This window comes from Lissotriton vulgaris, chromosome 1_1 (genome assembly GCF_964263255.1).
Source record: "Lissotriton vulgaris chromosome 1_1, aLisVul1.2, whole genome shotgun sequence".
NCBI lineage: Eukaryota > Metazoa > Chordata > Amphibia > Caudata > Salamandridae > Lissotriton > Lissotriton vulgaris.
Window position 1 is genome coordinate 842,868,004 of NC_141685.1, and position 18,473 is coordinate 842,886,476.

Genomic DNA, 18,473 nt, shown 5'->3' on the forward strand with positions numbered 1-18,473 from the left:
ACATTGGATAAGAGGAACATCTGTCACTTTTGTTGCTTAGGTATATCAGTATATTCTTCGTAGTAGGCACTATATCAAAAAGGATCTTCCATTGAAGAACCCTGCACACCATGGTGAGGCCTAGTCTCACACTCAACCAGGGTAAGCACCAATTATAAGGGAAGCAGAGGATTAAGACTAAACCTTCCAGGAGCCAAGTGTCACAAGACATTTCCTAGCCAATTTCCTAAACATTTATAATCTCATCAAAGAAAGTATTTCTGATACCCAACTACCAATTACTTGCTGACACATTAGCACCCATTATCTCTGATCTCCATGTGACTAGGCCCACCATAGTCTTAACAAATCATGACCTAGGTCAGGGTAGGGGGGTAGCCTTAATCTTCCTAGTCAGCGCCATTTACAAAGACATAATCAGACCACACTATATGTCTTTTGAATGCCTAATGTTCTAATGCATGACCCTATCATGCATGACCGTCTCAAGACCTGCAGGTAAGTGTTCTTCCTCCTTAAAATAGCCACCAAATGCCTGCGGACTGTTGGAAACTGTTCCAATAAAGTATTTGACATAGACATCCAGATTGACATGCGCGCCAACACGAGCAGTCCATTGGAAAATGTTGTGGATTTTCAAATGGAATTCATAACCATCACATCAATTTAAATATGTTTTAATAGCACTGTTTATGACCGCTTTATAAATTAATATTAGTCAATGTTAGATGCTCAAGGGTGACCATGGCCTAACTTTAAAGAAGATTTCACAAAGCCATTTGTGTATTTGTATGATGTACTTCATCCATCTTCCAAGTTCATATAATGTATTTTGCACAGCATTTGATTACAAGCAGCAGAGAATTGATTCAGGGCCTGAGTTTTCTCTGGGCCTGCACCAATCGTAAGCCTACAGTCAGCAGGGCCAGGTCCAAGCCCCATACCAGCACACAAGTGCCTTCTCTACATGTACAGTGAATGTGCTCGGCGGCTATGGACTCAAGGCCTCACAATATGCAATGCTATCCTATTTCTCTGTGTTCCTAGCTTATGCCTTATGTATCAGATTCTGAATTCGAGACCTGGCTTGCAATAGTATGCACCATTGGCATTTGTAAGAAAACTGGACAGATTCCTTTCTTAAAACAAAGAAATAAATACCTTGAAGGTCAACAAATTAAATGATGCAATTTGCCCCTTAGTGGTTACTTGTAAACACACATTAAAAGTGCTTTGAAAGAGAAAGTACATTCACCAAAATGCTACGTTCACTAAAAATAATAAGTGCTATATTTCTCAAGACTGTCATCTTCCCAGCTGAATGAGGTCAGGGAGTGGGTCATCTCTTTCACCCATCCGGCTAGGTTAGGAAGGCATGCATTGCAGTCATTGTATATGGATTTTTCACTGACAAAAAACTATTGCATTTTGTTTTTTGAAAGGCAAACATCTCGCAACTAAGGCTGATTGTTTGTAATATTGAGATTTGACTTTGCAACTTTTAAAAATTGTTGTGTGCTCTTGTTCGGCGGTTCATGGATCCTGTTTTCACACCATTTGCAAACTCCCCTTTAACAGTAGTGTGATCTGATGTTCTATGAAAATAATCATCAGTACCATGAAGCAGTTCTATCAAAATAGTACCTGAATCTGTTAATAGATTTAGTTTAATCCATGCCATAAACTCACTCCTCAGTATGAATTTTCTCACACTCGTGGTGTTACCAGCCCTCTTCGAGATACATTTGCATTGTAGGTAAGTCACAATAAGAAACTAATGCAGTGGCGTCTAATTTGTCTGTTTGTTTCATTTCAGGAGTTTCCACCCCTCCACCAGCTTCAGGAGACTCAAACTCGACAACACCAAGCATCCCCCTTTCTCCTGCTCCGACTCCTGGTACGACAATGGGCGCTTCACTTGCACCCACTTAGTACACTCAATTTAAAACGTGTATGGAAGAACTGTGAAATGTTCATGTTAGTTCAAATGTGAATGCTTCATTCCAGACAGTGTGCAACCTAACAAATGTGTCCTCCTTGGAAGTATTACTATAATGTTTGAGAAATTAATGCATTGGAATGTTACCTGTTGCACAGCCTTGTGTTAGGCCGACTTGTGAGTTTTCCCTCTTCACAATATGATATGGGTTATCACTGTTAAGGTAAATATTACATCATGGAATTCAAATTAATATGAATTTTAAAATAATTAAATGCATCAGCCTTTTTATATTGCAATATTACAATATTAATTCATTACCACAGTATTTAATGAAGCAGGCTCTGATTATCAAAAAAGAACAACAGTATAGATGCTAAAATGTGGTACTTTTTTGTGCCTCTTTTCCCACCAGATATATAACTTCATGCAATTTTTCTAAATTTACATGCACACAATATTTTAGAACACATACAGTCGTCTTTAATTAATTACAACATCGGTAACATAGAAATGATCCACAAAGCCCATGGTTCATGATAACTACAGATATTCATGAAAAAGAAACCTTACATTTACCATGAACACCAAATATGGGGATGTTGAATTCTGGCTTTACCAACAAGTCGATCACCCACAGATTTTGGGCTCACGTCGTGGTGCGTGTTTTTGAAGATGTGATAGAGGTATTTATTACAGTACTTCATTGGTCAATCCATGACAGATTCTAAAATATTTTAGTTGCGTGTTATGAAGGTTGGAGCCAGTTACCATATGACTTAATTGTATTACTTGTTCCAAAATCAATATCCTTTAAACTTCCAACTTTGCAGGGGTCACATTGCAGTTGCTCTGTTTTTAGGTGATGAACAAATGGAGCTGTTACCCAACACTGAATTATGACAGTCTGTGGTGAAGATTGTCTTATTCTTGATCTGTGTTGATCCCCAATAAGATCATTCACTGTATCATATCATATATCATATCATATTTTATCGTATCGTATTGTATCGTACCGTACCGTGTCATGTTGTATTTTAACGTATCGTATCATATATCACATTATATCAATTTGTTTACTTTTGAGCTTTGTATACTGTACCATTCACCCAAATAGGTTTTCTTCTCACTGGACAGGGTGTAATGATGATACAGGCATTCACAAAAACCAGTAGATTCAAAGTACAACTTCAAGAATTTAAGGAACAAGACAGGTTTTTAACATATAACTAAATCTCAACAGATTAGGTTTTGACCAGAGAGAAAAAGGCAAAGCATTCTGGTGCCCGCTGTTGTCACAGAAAAGTCCCTACCGTCAACAGTCAGGAGGTGGGCTTGAGGCACATTTAGTAATTGTTGATTGGAGGATCTCAAAAAACGATTAGGGATGTACCAAAAACATTTGGTATGCAGTGGGAAAAGCTCTGGAGTGAAAACTGCCCTGTGGATTAGACAGATAGATTTAAATAATTAATGCTGCTTCACCAGAAGCCAGTGCAAGGAGGACGATGCAAACGAGGCATGGCCCTGAGTTCAAAACCCCTGTACATTCTTGATTTTTTGATCAGTTGCAATCCCCTAATCTTGTAAAGAGGAAGTTCCAAATAGATGGAGTTGCATTAATCAAGGTATGATGACATAAAGGCATTGATGTTCTGGAGTTTCTGTGATTCCGAGAACAGATAGAAAAGGCTCTTCTGAGAATGGAGTCGAAAAGCCGAACTTATAACCAATGACATTAGGTGTGTTAAAATCAATGCACTATCGATTTTAGTGCCAACGTTTTTACTATACATATAGCAAACAACAATGTCCCATTGGGAATCAGTACGAATACACATATTGTATAATACACTTGGTCATGACAACATGAAGACAATATGGCCACACAATTGGTAATCAAAATGTATTAGATCAATTCGGACAACAATAGACAACAGCATCAGATATTGATTATACGTGTGCTCAAGGTGCGTGATGAACACATAGTACTTGTGAAGAACAAGTGAATGACACAAAGTGGAACACAGAAAAAATAGTTTCCGGCGAAAAGAAGCACATTAATAAATATTGTGCATGAATAGAGCAAGTCCAATGTTAAATTATCATGGCACAATAATCAGCCATTTATCTGATGGTGCATGTCAACTGCGTTTTGACCATTCTTAGTTTGAGGTCATCATCAGGATAAGGGAAGTACAATTATGATTGCTGGCTGGGAAATAAACGAACAGTGATTCAATTACTTATTGGACATAAGCAAAGGAAACACAAACTCATTTGACCACAGCTGAGGTACCTGTATTAAATCTATGGAATCTGCAAAGGAGTAAGGGAACAAAAGGAGATACCATAAAAAGGATCAAGAGTTTTATAAAGTGTCCAAACCACACTGTGAAGAGAGGAATTAAGGATTACACTGATGGTTGGTTGCCTTTGTTAAAAAGACCTATAGAGGTAAAGAAAGGAAACCACATATGCAGCATTGTCTCCAACGTCCACAGCACCCAGCTGATCCTGTCCTTCACCAACGAACCCACAGTCGCTAGAGACAACTTACACTACGGGATGAAGGCTGTCGCCACCTGGATGGGAGACAACTGCCTCAAACTCAACTTGGACAAAGACCAAAGTCCTCATCCTGGGACCCACCCACTCTGCTTCGGATGACTCCTGGTGGCCCACCACATCCAGAACACCCCACACACCCACAGACCATGCACAAAATCTTGGCATCATACTGGACTCCTTGCTCACAATGAACCACCAGATCAACGGCTTCTCCTTATCATGCTTCCACGAGCTTTGCTTGCTTTGAAATACCTTCAGATGAATCCCCACTGAATCCAGAAAAATGGCCACCCAATCGCTCATCATCAGCAGACTCAACTACGGCAACGCACTCTATGTGGCATAACCCAGAAACTCCTCAGGAAAACCCGGAACGTTCAATACGCCACAGCCAGACTGGTCCTCACCATCCCCTGCCACAACCCCATCACCGAACCCCTGTGAGAACTCTGCTGGCTCCTAATCCACAAAAGAGTCACTTTGAAGCTCCTCACACATGCCTACATAATCCCTCCATGAGGCAGGACCAGCATATCTGAACCATCGTCTCACATTCCATGTTTCCACCAGACACCTCAGCTCTGCACAAGTGGCCCTGGCCACCATCCCACGGATCCACAAGACCAGGATCGGAGGAAGATCCTTCTCCTACTTCGCCTCCAAGACCTGTAACACCATGCCTCTCCACCTCAGGCAAGCCCTGTTGCTGATCTAATTCCGGAAAGATTTCAAGACCTGGCTCTTCGACTGAACTCCAGCGGCCAGACAGAACAGCAGCCCGTCCCACAGCACCTGTTGTAGTTGCGCTACATAAACCATAATTGATTGAGGGGGGATGGCAAAGATTATGTAGTGCCAGTAAAAATAATCCATATGTGCTACAGTGTAATAGAAAAATGTAAGATTGAATTGTGCAAGCAAGCATAGTGTAGCTATTTGAGGGACAACCGTGTAACAAAAGAAGTTCAAGTAGGCAATAGTGTTAGCCAATGCAATATTAACTGGCTGGTTTAACATTGAGGTAATTATTCAACTGAAGGGTCAAAAACCCAAATTAAATAAGGCTAAAGGAACATTGCAACTAAACAAGGAGAGAAAAGGATTATACCTGTAGGGAAATGGATTCCTCCTACAGGCGAGAGGTGCCAGCACAGTGGACTCTAGCCTACATGATAGAATGCTGAGATGTACAAGATGGGATTGCTGCATACAGAGCGTAAATACAGTGCGACCCCTTGGAGACTAAAGAGAGAACTGGAATGGAGAAGCTGATGCCGTTATGAATCCGCAATTAATTAATAGATACAGGACACATGAAACGCTAGACTGCAGGCTGAGGACCTGGACAGGGTTTCAGTACGGCCCCTGGGGTACTGTGAAAGAGAGTGCAATGATAAGCAGAGTGGAGAGGGGGCCGAAACGAATAAATACAGAGTATTGGACTACAAAAACAAGAGAGAACGAAGTGACACAGGCATTTAGGCAGATAAAATCTTTCTTATACAAAAAGGGGGGGTGTACAATCTAGATAGAAACATGTTATACAAATAAAATAGAAGATAACATATAAGTCAAAGAAAGTATACACAGGAGGCAAGAAATTAACCTATACCCCACAGAAAGGAGGGCACTTGAAGGACAAGAGAAGTATTGAGAACCTGGAATAGCATGTACATAAGGGATTACAGATGTACACAAATGAAGATATAAATACACATGAAGTGGTACAACTTGTGACAGAATAAACATTGGATCATGGCATGACTGTAAACAGTAAAAGAATGTAATGTCATGATCATACTATTCCATTTATCCAATGCATTCAATCCATGATTGACTGAGTCACATGCAGAAATCCAGTGACATTCACATTGAGTGTGTATATGTGCAAGGTTACTTCCTCCTATAGGGAAGCTCGGCTGACCAATCACCTGTCAGGTACAGTCATTATCGGTGTGTTTGTGAGAGACAAAATGAGGAATCAAAGGAGCATTCTCTATGCTGCATCTGATCCAGCCTCTATGTTAAATGATGCAGGTTTGGATCATCGGTGTGGATTGTCCAATATATAACAAATTGCAGGGACATCAGATGGTATATATCACATTTGTAGATCAACAGTTGGTGAATTGTTTCAATGGATAGCAAGTAGTGCAAGGTTTAAAATCTTGGTGTTAAGAGTTTGGGGACATACTGGACAGTTTTGTATGTGAAATAGTCGATGGGGGAGACAGACCCAACAAGTAGTGACGGATTGGGTGCTTGGGATTTCGGGGGTCCATGTCATGGACCAGATGATCACCCAAATGATGTCCCCTTTTGTGGGAAAATAGTGGAGGGTCTAAAAAAAGCTTGTGAAATTTAACTATATCCCACATGATTATTTTGCTCTCTTTTTTACTTGCTTGGAAAAACTGTTTATTCAATAGCAATTTGTGTATTAGGTTTCATTTATTTTAGGGGGAATAAAAACTCCCTAGGGCAGACCCTCCACCTGGAGACCATGCATTTGAGTTAGCCCCTTTTCAGCAATTTTGTTTTTGTTGCTCCACAGAAATAATCCTTACGCCATTTGCAGTTATTACAAATCCATAGAAATCGACCATAAGGTAAACTGTCTCGGAGGTCCCTGGGGTGACTGCTTGTGTACAAGAAGTAGGTGTTTCTTTTAGTTAGTTTCCTAAATAAAGTGGTGCTGATTTTACCGTCTTGTACTTGTAATGATAGGTCAAGGAATGGTATGTTATTATGTCTGGCATCAAATATGAAGGTGAGATGCATTTGTGTGGTGTTTAACCAGCGGACAAAAAGAGGCAAGGACTCAATATTGCCCCACCAGATAAGAGGGATATCATCAAAGTATTGTTTCCATAGCCGAATATGACTATGGAAGGGGTTGTTGAGAGACAAAATTTGAGTTTTTGCCAACATAGAGAATGGCAAATTTAGGGCAGAATTTTTCAAAGGTTAGAGTTTCAGGTGGCATGGCAGAGGAGGCGGGGTGGAAGGTAGAAGTGAGATGAAAGGGGGAAAAAGTGGTATTAGAGCTATTCGGACCATTGGCAAAAAAATGAATGAAGCCTGATCCATCTGAAATATTCAAAACATCTTTGTGGAGTAAAATAAAGTCACTACATAATGTGGGGACAAAAGATAACCCTCTGCTCAGAAGATTAATTTCATTAGATGATAAATTGTGGTTTGATAAATTGAAAATCAGTATTATTAGTTTTTGAGTGTTGATTGACTAAATTAGTAGATGTAGAGTCCCTATTTGGGCTATCTATTGTGGGCACCCCTATTTGTACAATTTGCATCGAGTATGTCGTTTACGTGGATGATCATATTGGAAATTGTCCCTCTCCCTCCCTCTGCACCTTTCTAAAAAACGAATAGGGTGTGGGGTGGTTTATTTGAGTCAGTCATGGCACTTGTGCCCTACCCAGGGTCTGATTTGTCTAGTGAACTATAAGAACATACAGAAAAGGTCACTGTTTTTTGATTTTTGTGGAATCCCCAAGGTTGAAACTTTGGCTATTAGTGTAAGTCATGTAAAATTTGTTGTTTCGATAAGGGTACGTGTTTTCTTTGCTATAGTTTTTGATGTTGTTTTGTATTTTGATGATCTTCTCATTTTGTTCTTTGGAGTTGAATTCTGTAAAGGAGATTTAATTTGATACTGTGGTCTATTATACATCCAAATTGATTGAATACATTTTGATTACCAATTGTGTGGTCATATTGTCTTGGTGTTGTCATAACCCGATGTATTATACTGATTCCCTATGGGACATTATTGTGTGATATAAATGAAACCCAGGTCTTATATGGGTATACAGGTTACTTCTGTTTTACTCAGGACTTAAAGTTTTTTCTAAAGGCATTGGTGTATATTGAGAACCTAGTATGTCAGGCAAGAAATGCGGATCCCAAAAAGGTGATAGAATGGATCGATGGACAGGGAATGTAAGTCTTTTCCCTGCTCATTTTAAGCTGACTCGCAGACCTTTAGTGATGTACCCTAATGAGGCATTCCTGTGACTGGACGGCAGTGTGATGTTCATTGCCTGTTATCGTAACACTAATCAGAGTGTCATCAGTAGATAGAAACAGGCCAACACCAAAGGTTTCAATGAAATTGTCCTGAGGTGTCATGTATAATATTTAAAGTAATGGAAACAGAACCAAGCCCTGAGGGACACAAAATAGAAAATGCTTGGATGAGGATGTAAAAAACAAAAAGTGCTAATATGTAAGCCCTGTCGTGGTACAAGCTAAGACTTGAGAGCCATAGATTATTTGTAAGTACTCATGCATATGTAAAATGACGCTATTTCTTCCTTTCATGCTTTAAATTAGAGGTAAATGTTCATAAGCCATTATTTTACCAGAATGTTTTAGTAATATGATTAATTTGCCTATAAAACATTGAATTTCAGGATACTACGAAAAATATGCCATAAACTGTGTTTATTTTGAATGACAACCCAGAGTTGTATGTGGCTGGCACAGTGCTTGCACCAGACAGTTCACTGTAATTTGCATTTCCTGAAGATGCAAATGCTTCCTTTTGTAACTTATCATGCCTGCTCACTGGTTTTAGGGTCCTGCTAATTACAACATTCGATCCACTCCACCACTGACCATTGTGGAGTAGGACAACTTTAGCCTTGGTCTTGACCACACACCTGGGCTCACTGTACTTGCTCATGTTTTTTTTTCTAGGATACTTCACTCTCACCACATTGCCTGCCTTCACAGACATCTCATTCACCCCATTCCTAGCATTGTAATTAATACACATGCACATCTGGTGTTTGTCCACCACACTTCTCATCTTGATCTCTTTTTCCCTGTAATTCTCGATCTCAAATTTTGTCCAAGTCAAAGACCAGTATGGCTGCAATTGTGTGATTGCTGCTCTCCCCCTGATTAGCTCAAAGGGGGTTCTACCAGTGGTGATGTGTGGACTGGTGGGGTATGACCACAACCTGGTACAGAGACAGGGCCGGGCTGGCCGTTGCGGGCACCGGGCAATCCCCCGGTGCGCCGCAAGGGTGGGGGCCGGTTTTGGGCCCCTGGGGGCCGTTTTTGTTACAGGGCCATTTATGCAGCATAGCTGCAAAATCGGACCTGTAACAAAATCGGTTGCAAAAAGCTCGGTTGCACCCCCAACCTCTCCCCCGGGAGCCAGCCGAGCACTTTACCGGGGCAGGTTTTGGTTCCCAGTCCGGCCCTGTACAGAGAGCTGCCTCAATGGGGTTGTGCGATCTTAAAGCCATTAGGATGGTTTCTTTAACTAGGCGATTGGGCCCCTCAACCAGACTATTGCCTTGTGGGTGGTACAAAGAGGGTCTCACATGTTCAATGCCATTCTTTTTCATGAATGAAACCAACTCAGAGGATACAAACTGCACACCTTTGTTGGTGACTAACTGATGCGGGAAACCCTCTCTCCAAAACAATTCCATCAACAAGCTCACTACTTCAAGTATGGTAGGTTGTGACATAAATTTGACTTCCATCCACTTGCTGAAGTAACCAATCATAACTATGGCATAGCGCATTTCTAAGTTTAAAGCATACATCGGTCCAATAAAGTCAATGTCGACTTTTACCCAAGGACCCTCTTGTAGTTCCACGGATTTCATAGGGCAACAGTGCGTTGTCATTGGGTTGTCTGCCTTAGTGCATATTGAACAATGAGTGACAATTACATCAACATCACGAACCATGGAGGGCCACCAGTATCTCTCCTGTAACCTTTTTTTGGTACCTGTCATCCCCATATGGCCTTCGTGAGCTAATGTTATCAACCTTTTCCTCAGGGACATCAGTACCATCAAGGTCTCAGAACGGAGAATATTTTCGATAACACTGATGTCTTCTTTTATTTTCCAGTACGGTCGAAGTGCCTCGTCTAATACTCTTTCTAGAGGCCATCCATTACCCACACATTTCTTAATTTCCGCAAATACATTGTCACTCTTTATAGCCTCTAACCATTCTGGTTTGGTAATGGTACCATTGGATTCCTCATAGTTAAGCAAGCACGCAAGAAGCAAGTCATCTTCCTCACCCTCATCACAATTAGATTCACTCACAAGGGGCATGTGACAAGTACTCTGCCAACACATTAACTCTGCCAGGAATGTGCTCCATCTTAATCTGATACTACTGCAACTTAAACACCAACTTTGTTAATCATGGAGAGGGTTGACAAGAACTCTATCCTTTTAGTATGCTGACTAACGGCTTGTGGTAAGTGTGGATGGTGAATTCTTTGCCCCACAGAAAACTTTTAAACTTTGTAACTGCCCAAAGACAAGGCAATAATTCATGCTCAATTACCGAGCATTTTTTCCTTGTGCCTCTTAGCATGAGTGATGCGTGATGCGAATGCAATGACATTTTCCTCTTTTTCTGTTTTTTGGCTGAGCACTGCCCCAGCCCGATTTGGCTGGCATCTGTGGTCACACAACTTAGCAATTTTTGGCTGAATGATTGTAGTGATGGTGCTTGCTCGAGTTATTTTTTTATGACCTTTAGGCTTTGCTCACATTTATCATCCCAAATGAATTCTGCATTTTTTTTTTATCAGTTTCTGTAGTGGTTCAACTTTGGTAGCATAATGTTGTATGAACCTGTAGTGGAATTCACATATGCCTAAGAAAGATGCAAGTTCTTCCTTATTCATCGGGCTTGATGACAAGGACATTGCAGACATCAAGGAAGGTTTTGGTTGAACTCCATTTTCATCAATGAGGTGACCTAAGTACTCTAAAGTTTCTTTGAGAAATGTGCATTTGTCCCTTTGCAAGGTGAGTCCACAGTCCTAAATCCTTTGCAGGACTTTCCTTAGCACATCTAAGTGTTCTTCTTATGTCTTGCTGTAAACCAGTACTTCATCCTGGAATGACCTCACACCTTCCATGCCACAGAACAGTTGATTCGTTATGCGCTGGAATACAGCAGATGCTGAACACAGCCCGAAATTGATGTGCGCCTTCAAGAGTGATAAACTCTATATATTTTTTTGACTCCTCATGTAGCTGTATCTAGTGGTATGCTGTGCTGAAATCTAGCGTTGTAAAGATCTTCACCTAATCCAACGTCATTACCATTTAATTTATTAGAGGAAGAGGTTGACAATCTGCTACCACATGGCAGTTTACATCGCGAAGGTCGATGCATAAGCGGATCGTTCCACTCTTTTTCTTTGCAATAACCATTGGCAAAAGCCATTCAGATGCATTGATTGGTTCAATTATTCCATCTTGGCACCAATTCTCCAGAATGGCTTTAACTTTAGCGCAGGCATTACCCTTCAGAATGATCTTGTGTTTGAAATCCTTCATGCATCCTAATTGCTCGCTGAACACCCCCTTGAGTTCCTTAAGGGCTGCTTCCAAGTCGTCCTCTTGATTGCTAAACACATGGGGAGGTTGGCATGGGTTGATTACCATTTTAAGTTTTCATTGTTTTAGCCAACCGAGGATGCTCACATTATAATCTACTATGAAAATTCTTGTGAATGTTTTTTTTATTTGAAGGAAAAATCTGCTTTGAATACTCCTTCCAATTTTATTTTGTGTCCGCCATAGGCACCTGGAACTATTCTGCTGACCTCCAACGGTGTCTTGCACTTTAAATCCTTGTAGGTGTCCTTTGACAAGATTGTAATTCTCGATCCAGTATCCACCAACATCTCAACGTTTTCTCCGTTCACACAGACGCTGCATCTGGGCTGGTTCTGTAGGTCTTATCTGTTGATCATGGCCACAAGAAACACCAAGTTTTCTAACAGTTCACTCTCATCAGAGTCTTCCCCTGATTTGGATTCATTCACTGTGTAAACCTTCTTAGAATGTGATGCTCTGCAAACCTTAAGGAAATGTCCCATTTTTCCGCATCCATTGCAGACCTTGCCCCATGCAGGACAATCTTTGTTGGACATCACATGCGTACTGGGCCCACAACGATAACAGATAGACTTGCCACTGTATGTGCTGGGGGGTCTCTTGTGTAGTTCTTCCGAGGTCGATTCGGTGTTGACTCTTCTTCTTTACGGACTAGATTGGCACTCACTTGCTGGTTGTCAGGTTGCACAGCAACTTCACTCCCTTGGCTGACCTTTCCATGCTCTTAATGTTCGAAATCACTTTCTCCAGGCTCGGGTTACTATGACATAATAACTGCTCTTGCGCCTTCACAGAAGTGGTGCACATCGCCATCTTTTTGCATATCATTTCATCCATGTCTTTAAATGCACATGTTGTGGCCAACATCCTTAGTGTTGCAACATAGGATTTTATTGCCGTCCCTGGTGCCTAGTACCTGTAGTAGAAATTGTATCTTTCCATTATAATGGTGCATTTTCAAGCATATTTGAGAAAGCAAGAAGCAGTTGTTAAAGTGTCTGCAGTGCATGTGTGTCTTAGTCAACACCTAATGGATGAGACTGCAGGGGAAGTTCAGTGGCTTACCTAAACCATGATAATATCTGGCAATCCATGTTAGTTCCCATTTAATAAAAATCCTATGGCCTGTGGAAAAGTACATAACATATGTGTAATTGACACTTGCAAGCACCATGGCACGCACTGTCTCAGTGCATATCACCTCTGGTCATTTTTTTGCACAATTACCCACTGTTTACAGTCCAGAGGAGCGAGGCCTCCCGCCGCCAGAGAGGGCCCTTCAGGCTGCAGACTACTAGAAGAGCTGTTTGTCACCCTCCTGAAATTCCGGTCTGTCTTAGAAGTATCAGCTGAGAAGTAATGTGCTGTTCAGCCTGCTCTTACGTGTTATGGTTTAATTTGTGCTCGTGAGCCAATAGACAAGCGTTGATAAGGTCAAAGTCTCATCAAGCTCAGTTATGTAAAATAGCTGTCACGTAAAACAGTTCAGTGGCTTAACTAAACCTTGATAATATCTAGCAATCCATGTTAGTTCCCTTTTAATAAAAATCCTAGTGCCTGTGAAAAAGTAAATAACATATATGTGTAACTGACACTTTTTTTTTTAAAACCTTTATTTGGAGACAAGCAGGGAAAAGGGAAGTGCATACACAATACATACAGTCACATAGGGCCATTACAATGGCGCGTCAGAACCAAAAAATGAGATACAAGCAAGGGCAGGACCGCATACCAGCCAATATACGGAGCAACATCGAAATGTACAGTGCAAATCAGAGAGCAATGATCCAGCAAGTACAGACAAGCTAAAAAGACAATACAGTATGAACACATTCTGTTAGCGTATAGCATATAAAACAAAGGAGACTCAGACAAAAGAGGCACATAAAATAAAGATATCTTACAGGGATACGATCTCATTTCCTAGCCACACACTTGTCGTAAAGGGAACCACAGCCCCCAAGAGCTCGCATGTAGAGGAGACAACCCAGCCTCTCCCCCAATACTAGGAGATCAGCAGGTGTAATATAAAATCCCAGCCCACCATGTTGCCATTAACCAATCCCTTCACGGTCCCCAAGTTCAGAATCAGAGTCCTGCACAGCTCTGGTTAGGAGGTACACCTGGAGCGGACTCCAAAAGTCCTTCGGTCTGCATCGGACAGGCATCAAATCAGCGTAGATATTGTATTGATCCTGACAGTATATGAGGTCAGTCACCCAATCCTGAAAGCGCGGCACTCTGCCACGACCCCAGCAACAAGCAACCCTACGCTTAGCCAGCAGCAGGGCCACATCAACAAATCTACGGTGAGAGGCAGGCACGTCCTTAGAGTAGCCCAGCAACATCACTAAGGGGCCGAATGCCACCCCATCCTCCGCCATAATCTGCAGGGCTTCATGAACCTGAGTCCAATATTCCAGCACCCCCGCGCAACTCCAAGCCAAGTGCAGGAAGTCAGCGCCTTCCGCACGACACCTAGCACACCTGTCATCCTCCGCTAAATGAAACCGTAGTTTCCTCGCCGGGGTATAATAGTACCTCTGAACAAACTTGTAGTGGATAATTTTAAGGCGACAACTAGAGGAAACATTGGCCGTAAGCCCACAGCAGTACTTCCATTGCTCATCGGTAATAGGGGCTCCCAACTCAGCAACCCATTGCTCGCGCACCCGATTGGCTGGGACCGAACGCTGTCTGCGAATAGCCCCGTATAATTTCGACACCAGGTGTCGCCCATCTGAAACCAAAAGCACGTGGAGGGGGAGGGTAACCCCAGGCTCCGAAGGGAAATCCGGCAGCAGAGCACGCATGCCCTGCCGTAAGCGGATAAAGTAGAACAGCTCCAGAGGGGAGCAAGCAGTCACTCCGAAGAAATGAGCCTGCGTGCGGAAGGCACCTTCATGAAACAAGTCGCCCCACGTGTGGATACCGAGCCGACGACACATTCGCTGAAACCCCGTTTCCAACAACAGCGACAAATCAGGATGATAAGACAGAGGCAAGGTCGGGGAATAGAGAAAGGAAACGCCCAGCAATTGAGCCACCCGCTTCCAAGCATCCACCGTGCACGTCACCGTCGTGCGAGGCGTTTCCACATCTGACACCTTGCCCAAAACCATCCCCTCCAGAGGGAGCGGGTGGGCAACCCAATGTTCAGTAGCAATTTGGGGCATAAACGGCGTGGGGCGCATCCAGTGATAAGCGTAATGCGCCTGAGCGCTAAGATAATAAAGCTCAAAGTCAGGGACGTCGAAACCGCCATCGGCATAGGGCAACGTAAGGGTAGCCCAAGCCACCCGCGGCTGCTTGCCCCCCCAGAACAATCGTATGATCTCGGAGCGAAGTCTGCGAAAAAAATACGCACCAGGATGATACGGAAGGTTCTGAAAGAGGTAAAGAAAGCGGGGCAAAACTACCATCTTGATAAGGGACGCCCTGCCGGCCATGGAGAGAGGCAAGGACATCCATCTAGTGACGTCATCTGCAAGTTTAGTAATAGCCACTCCATAATTAAGCCGAACCGATTCTTCTCTATCCAAGGACACGACAATGCCGAGATATCGCAACTCCGAATCACACCATTCAAGAGGATAGTCAAGGGGAAACCTAGCTACAGCAGCAGTGAGGGGGAAAAGCTGAGACTTCCACCAGTTGATATGGACACCGGAGACACCTCCAAAAGCGACCAGCTCCCTTAAGAGCGAATTAAGGTTGTTCTCAGGGTCTTTAACATAGAGTGTAACATCGTCGGCGTATAAAGAAATACCGACCTGCCGCTGGAGACAATTAAAGGCGCTCTGCTGGTGAAATTGACGAATCCTGCAGGCCAGCGGCTCAATGGCTATAGCAAACAAGAGGGGCGAGAGGGGGCATCCCTGTCGGGTCCCTCTCGTAAGAGGGAACGAGGGGGATAACACCCCATTCACCACTACCCTCGCCATGGGATCAGTATATAAGAGCTTAACCCATGAGATGAAGATCCTAGGGAAGCCCATCCGACAAAGAACATCAATAAGATAGCCCCACTCAACAGAGTCAAACGCCTTAGTGGCATCAAGAAAGATAGCGGCAACCGGGACAGTAGGTGCGAAGATTGTGGGAGGTAGCACGGCCGGGCACAAATCCCGACTGATCGGGCAATACAATAACGGGCATGAGCTCGGCTAGTCTTACTGCCAAGACCTTCGCAAGAATTTTAACATCACAATTGAGCAATGAGAGGGGCCTATAGGAGCCCACATCCAACGGATCCTTACCCGGCTTGAGCAGCGATGTAATAGCGACCTCGCTGGAGCCGCATGGAGCCCGGCAGACGCCCCACCTCAAGGGACTCCTCAAAAACCTCACGGAGAACCGGGGCCATGGTGTCCACGTAACACTTATAAAATTCAGCAGGAAGGCCATCCAGACCGGTGGCCTTCCCATTAGACAGAGACATGATGGCATTCCTGACCTCCTCCACCTCCAGGGGCCTGCCTAAGAACTCTCGATGGCCATCAGATAACCAACAAAGTGCCAGCTCGTCAAGAAATCCACCATACCGAGTCTCACCCGTCTGCTGTGTCGTGTAAAGGTGCGCATAATGGTCAATAAAAGTACGCTGAATCTCCGAAGTGTCCCGACAGCGAGTGCCATCCGGTGACACCAATTCCAACACGTCCGACCCATGTCTTGGATGTCTAGTAAGGGCAGCGAGGACCTTACCGGGCCTCTCCCCTTCACAGTATCGCCTCGCCGTCCAGTATTTCCCCCTATGCTTAACCTCTCTAGCAGCCTCCTCCTCGTACTCAGAGAGTTTAGTACGGAACCGCACCAGAAGATCGGGATCAGAGTCAACCTGCATCCTGCGTTCTAAATCCCGCAAGTCAGCTTCCAAGGTCTCGAGGGTCCGAACAATCAGTCGAAGTACTCCACAGCTTTTAGAAATAGTGACACCCCGGATCGTAACCTTGAACGCCTCCCATATAACCTCGACGCTGTCCACAGAGCCCTTGTTTCTAGGGAAGAACGCCTCTACCTCCACACCAAGCTCCTCCTTGAAAACCGGATCAAGCAAAGCAGTTGGAAATAGACGCCAAGGTGGGCGCGGCCTATGCAGCCCGGGGACGGATAGAACAACCTTCACCGGACAGTGATCAGAGTACGTCCGAGCCAGATGTGCAGCCTCCCGTAGGCCAGCTACCAACCCTCTAGAGAGAAACACATAGTCCAGTCTCGCCCAAGAACGAGCATGTGTGGTGTAATGAGTGCCCTCCTTGGTGGCAGGGTGGGTGTACCTCCAGCTGTCGACCAACCCAGCCTCCTCCACAATTCCACGCAACACTTCCCTAGCCTGTACATTATACTGAGGACTCCCCTCCGATCTGTCCGACTGGGCATGAAATGCAAAATTGAAATCCCCCCCCCACACAATGTAAGTGGCATCCACAGCAAGAACATGACCCCACAAAGTGACAAAAAAGATTGGCGTATCGACATTAGGAGCATAACAATTAACAAACAGCACAGTGTTCTGCCCAAGTCACCCCCACAATAGCACATAGCGCCCCTCAGGGTCTCCCACAAATCCCAGTTCCTGAAACGCGAGCGATCTTTTAACAAGGATGACAACCCCTCGAGCATAAGAAGAATAGGAAGCAAACCTCCTGGCCGCAGCCCACCGCCCGCCAAAGTTGGGGGAAGGAGCGGGACGCAGATGCGTCTCCTGGAGGAGAGCAACGTGAATAGCATGCCTGTCCAGGTACTGGACCACACTGCGACATTTCCTGGCATCATTAAGTCCCCGTACATTCCAGGACAGAATCGATATCTGATCTATAACAGCAGTCGACATTACCCATTGTCAGGGCCCCACGGGACCCAATAAGCAAATACAGGACATCCAACTACCAGCAACAGCCAGCGACAGGTCCACACCCCAGGGCGTGGACACCCCCCAACATACACTCCACACATACCCCAGCCATCTCCGAACCGATCAACCAAAACCACAACAACCCCCCCCAGCCAAACCATCCATGCAACAAGCACTCAGAACATACTGCGCGCCGCACGTTGCCAATCCAGCTTACGCGACCCACAACTCGCATGCGCACTCCTCTTGCAAAGCGCTCACCGTCACGTGGCAGCCCAAGATGGCGGCCGGTGCACTCGGGTCCACAGCGGACGGGAGCACAGGCCCCAGCATCAGTCCCGCCAGCTAAAGAAGTGGACCAGCCTAAACAGTGGGCACGATACCACACCTGTGCACACAGACAACAGCAGCACCTCTCACACCGACCCACGAGTCCCGGGCAAACAAACATGGACAGCTGTATTCCCACCCCATCCACCCACCTGATACCACCCCAACTATCAGGCCATACGCACCCCCGCCCCCCCCCCCCGTCCCCCAACACACATCCAGTCAAACAACAAAGGACCAGAATCCAAACCAAAGGTACACATGGGGCACACCCTCCGGGGAACCTTCCAGAGGTGCAGGATACCACTCCCTCACGCCACACCAGTGTCCGCGCTAACGAGTGTCAGACGGCCCC

At 44.2% G+C, this 18,473-nt stretch overlaps 1 protein-coding gene across 4 annotated transcripts in view; it reads left to right on the top strand.

Moving 5' to 3' along the window:
* The window catches only part of PTPRC (protein tyrosine phosphatase receptor type C), a 644,370-nt gene that overhangs the window by 259,100 nt on the left and 366,797 nt on the right, over positions 1 to 18,473 (top strand). For all 4 annotated transcript variants that reach the window (XM_086957682.1, XM_086957664.1, XM_086957674.1 and 1 more), the window contains one exon: positions 1,817 to 1,897. In XM_086957682.1, coding sequence (XP_086813808.1) covers positions 1,817 to 1,897 — 81 coding nt within the window. The remainder of the gene's footprint in view (positions 1 to 1,816; positions 1,898 to 18,473) is intronic.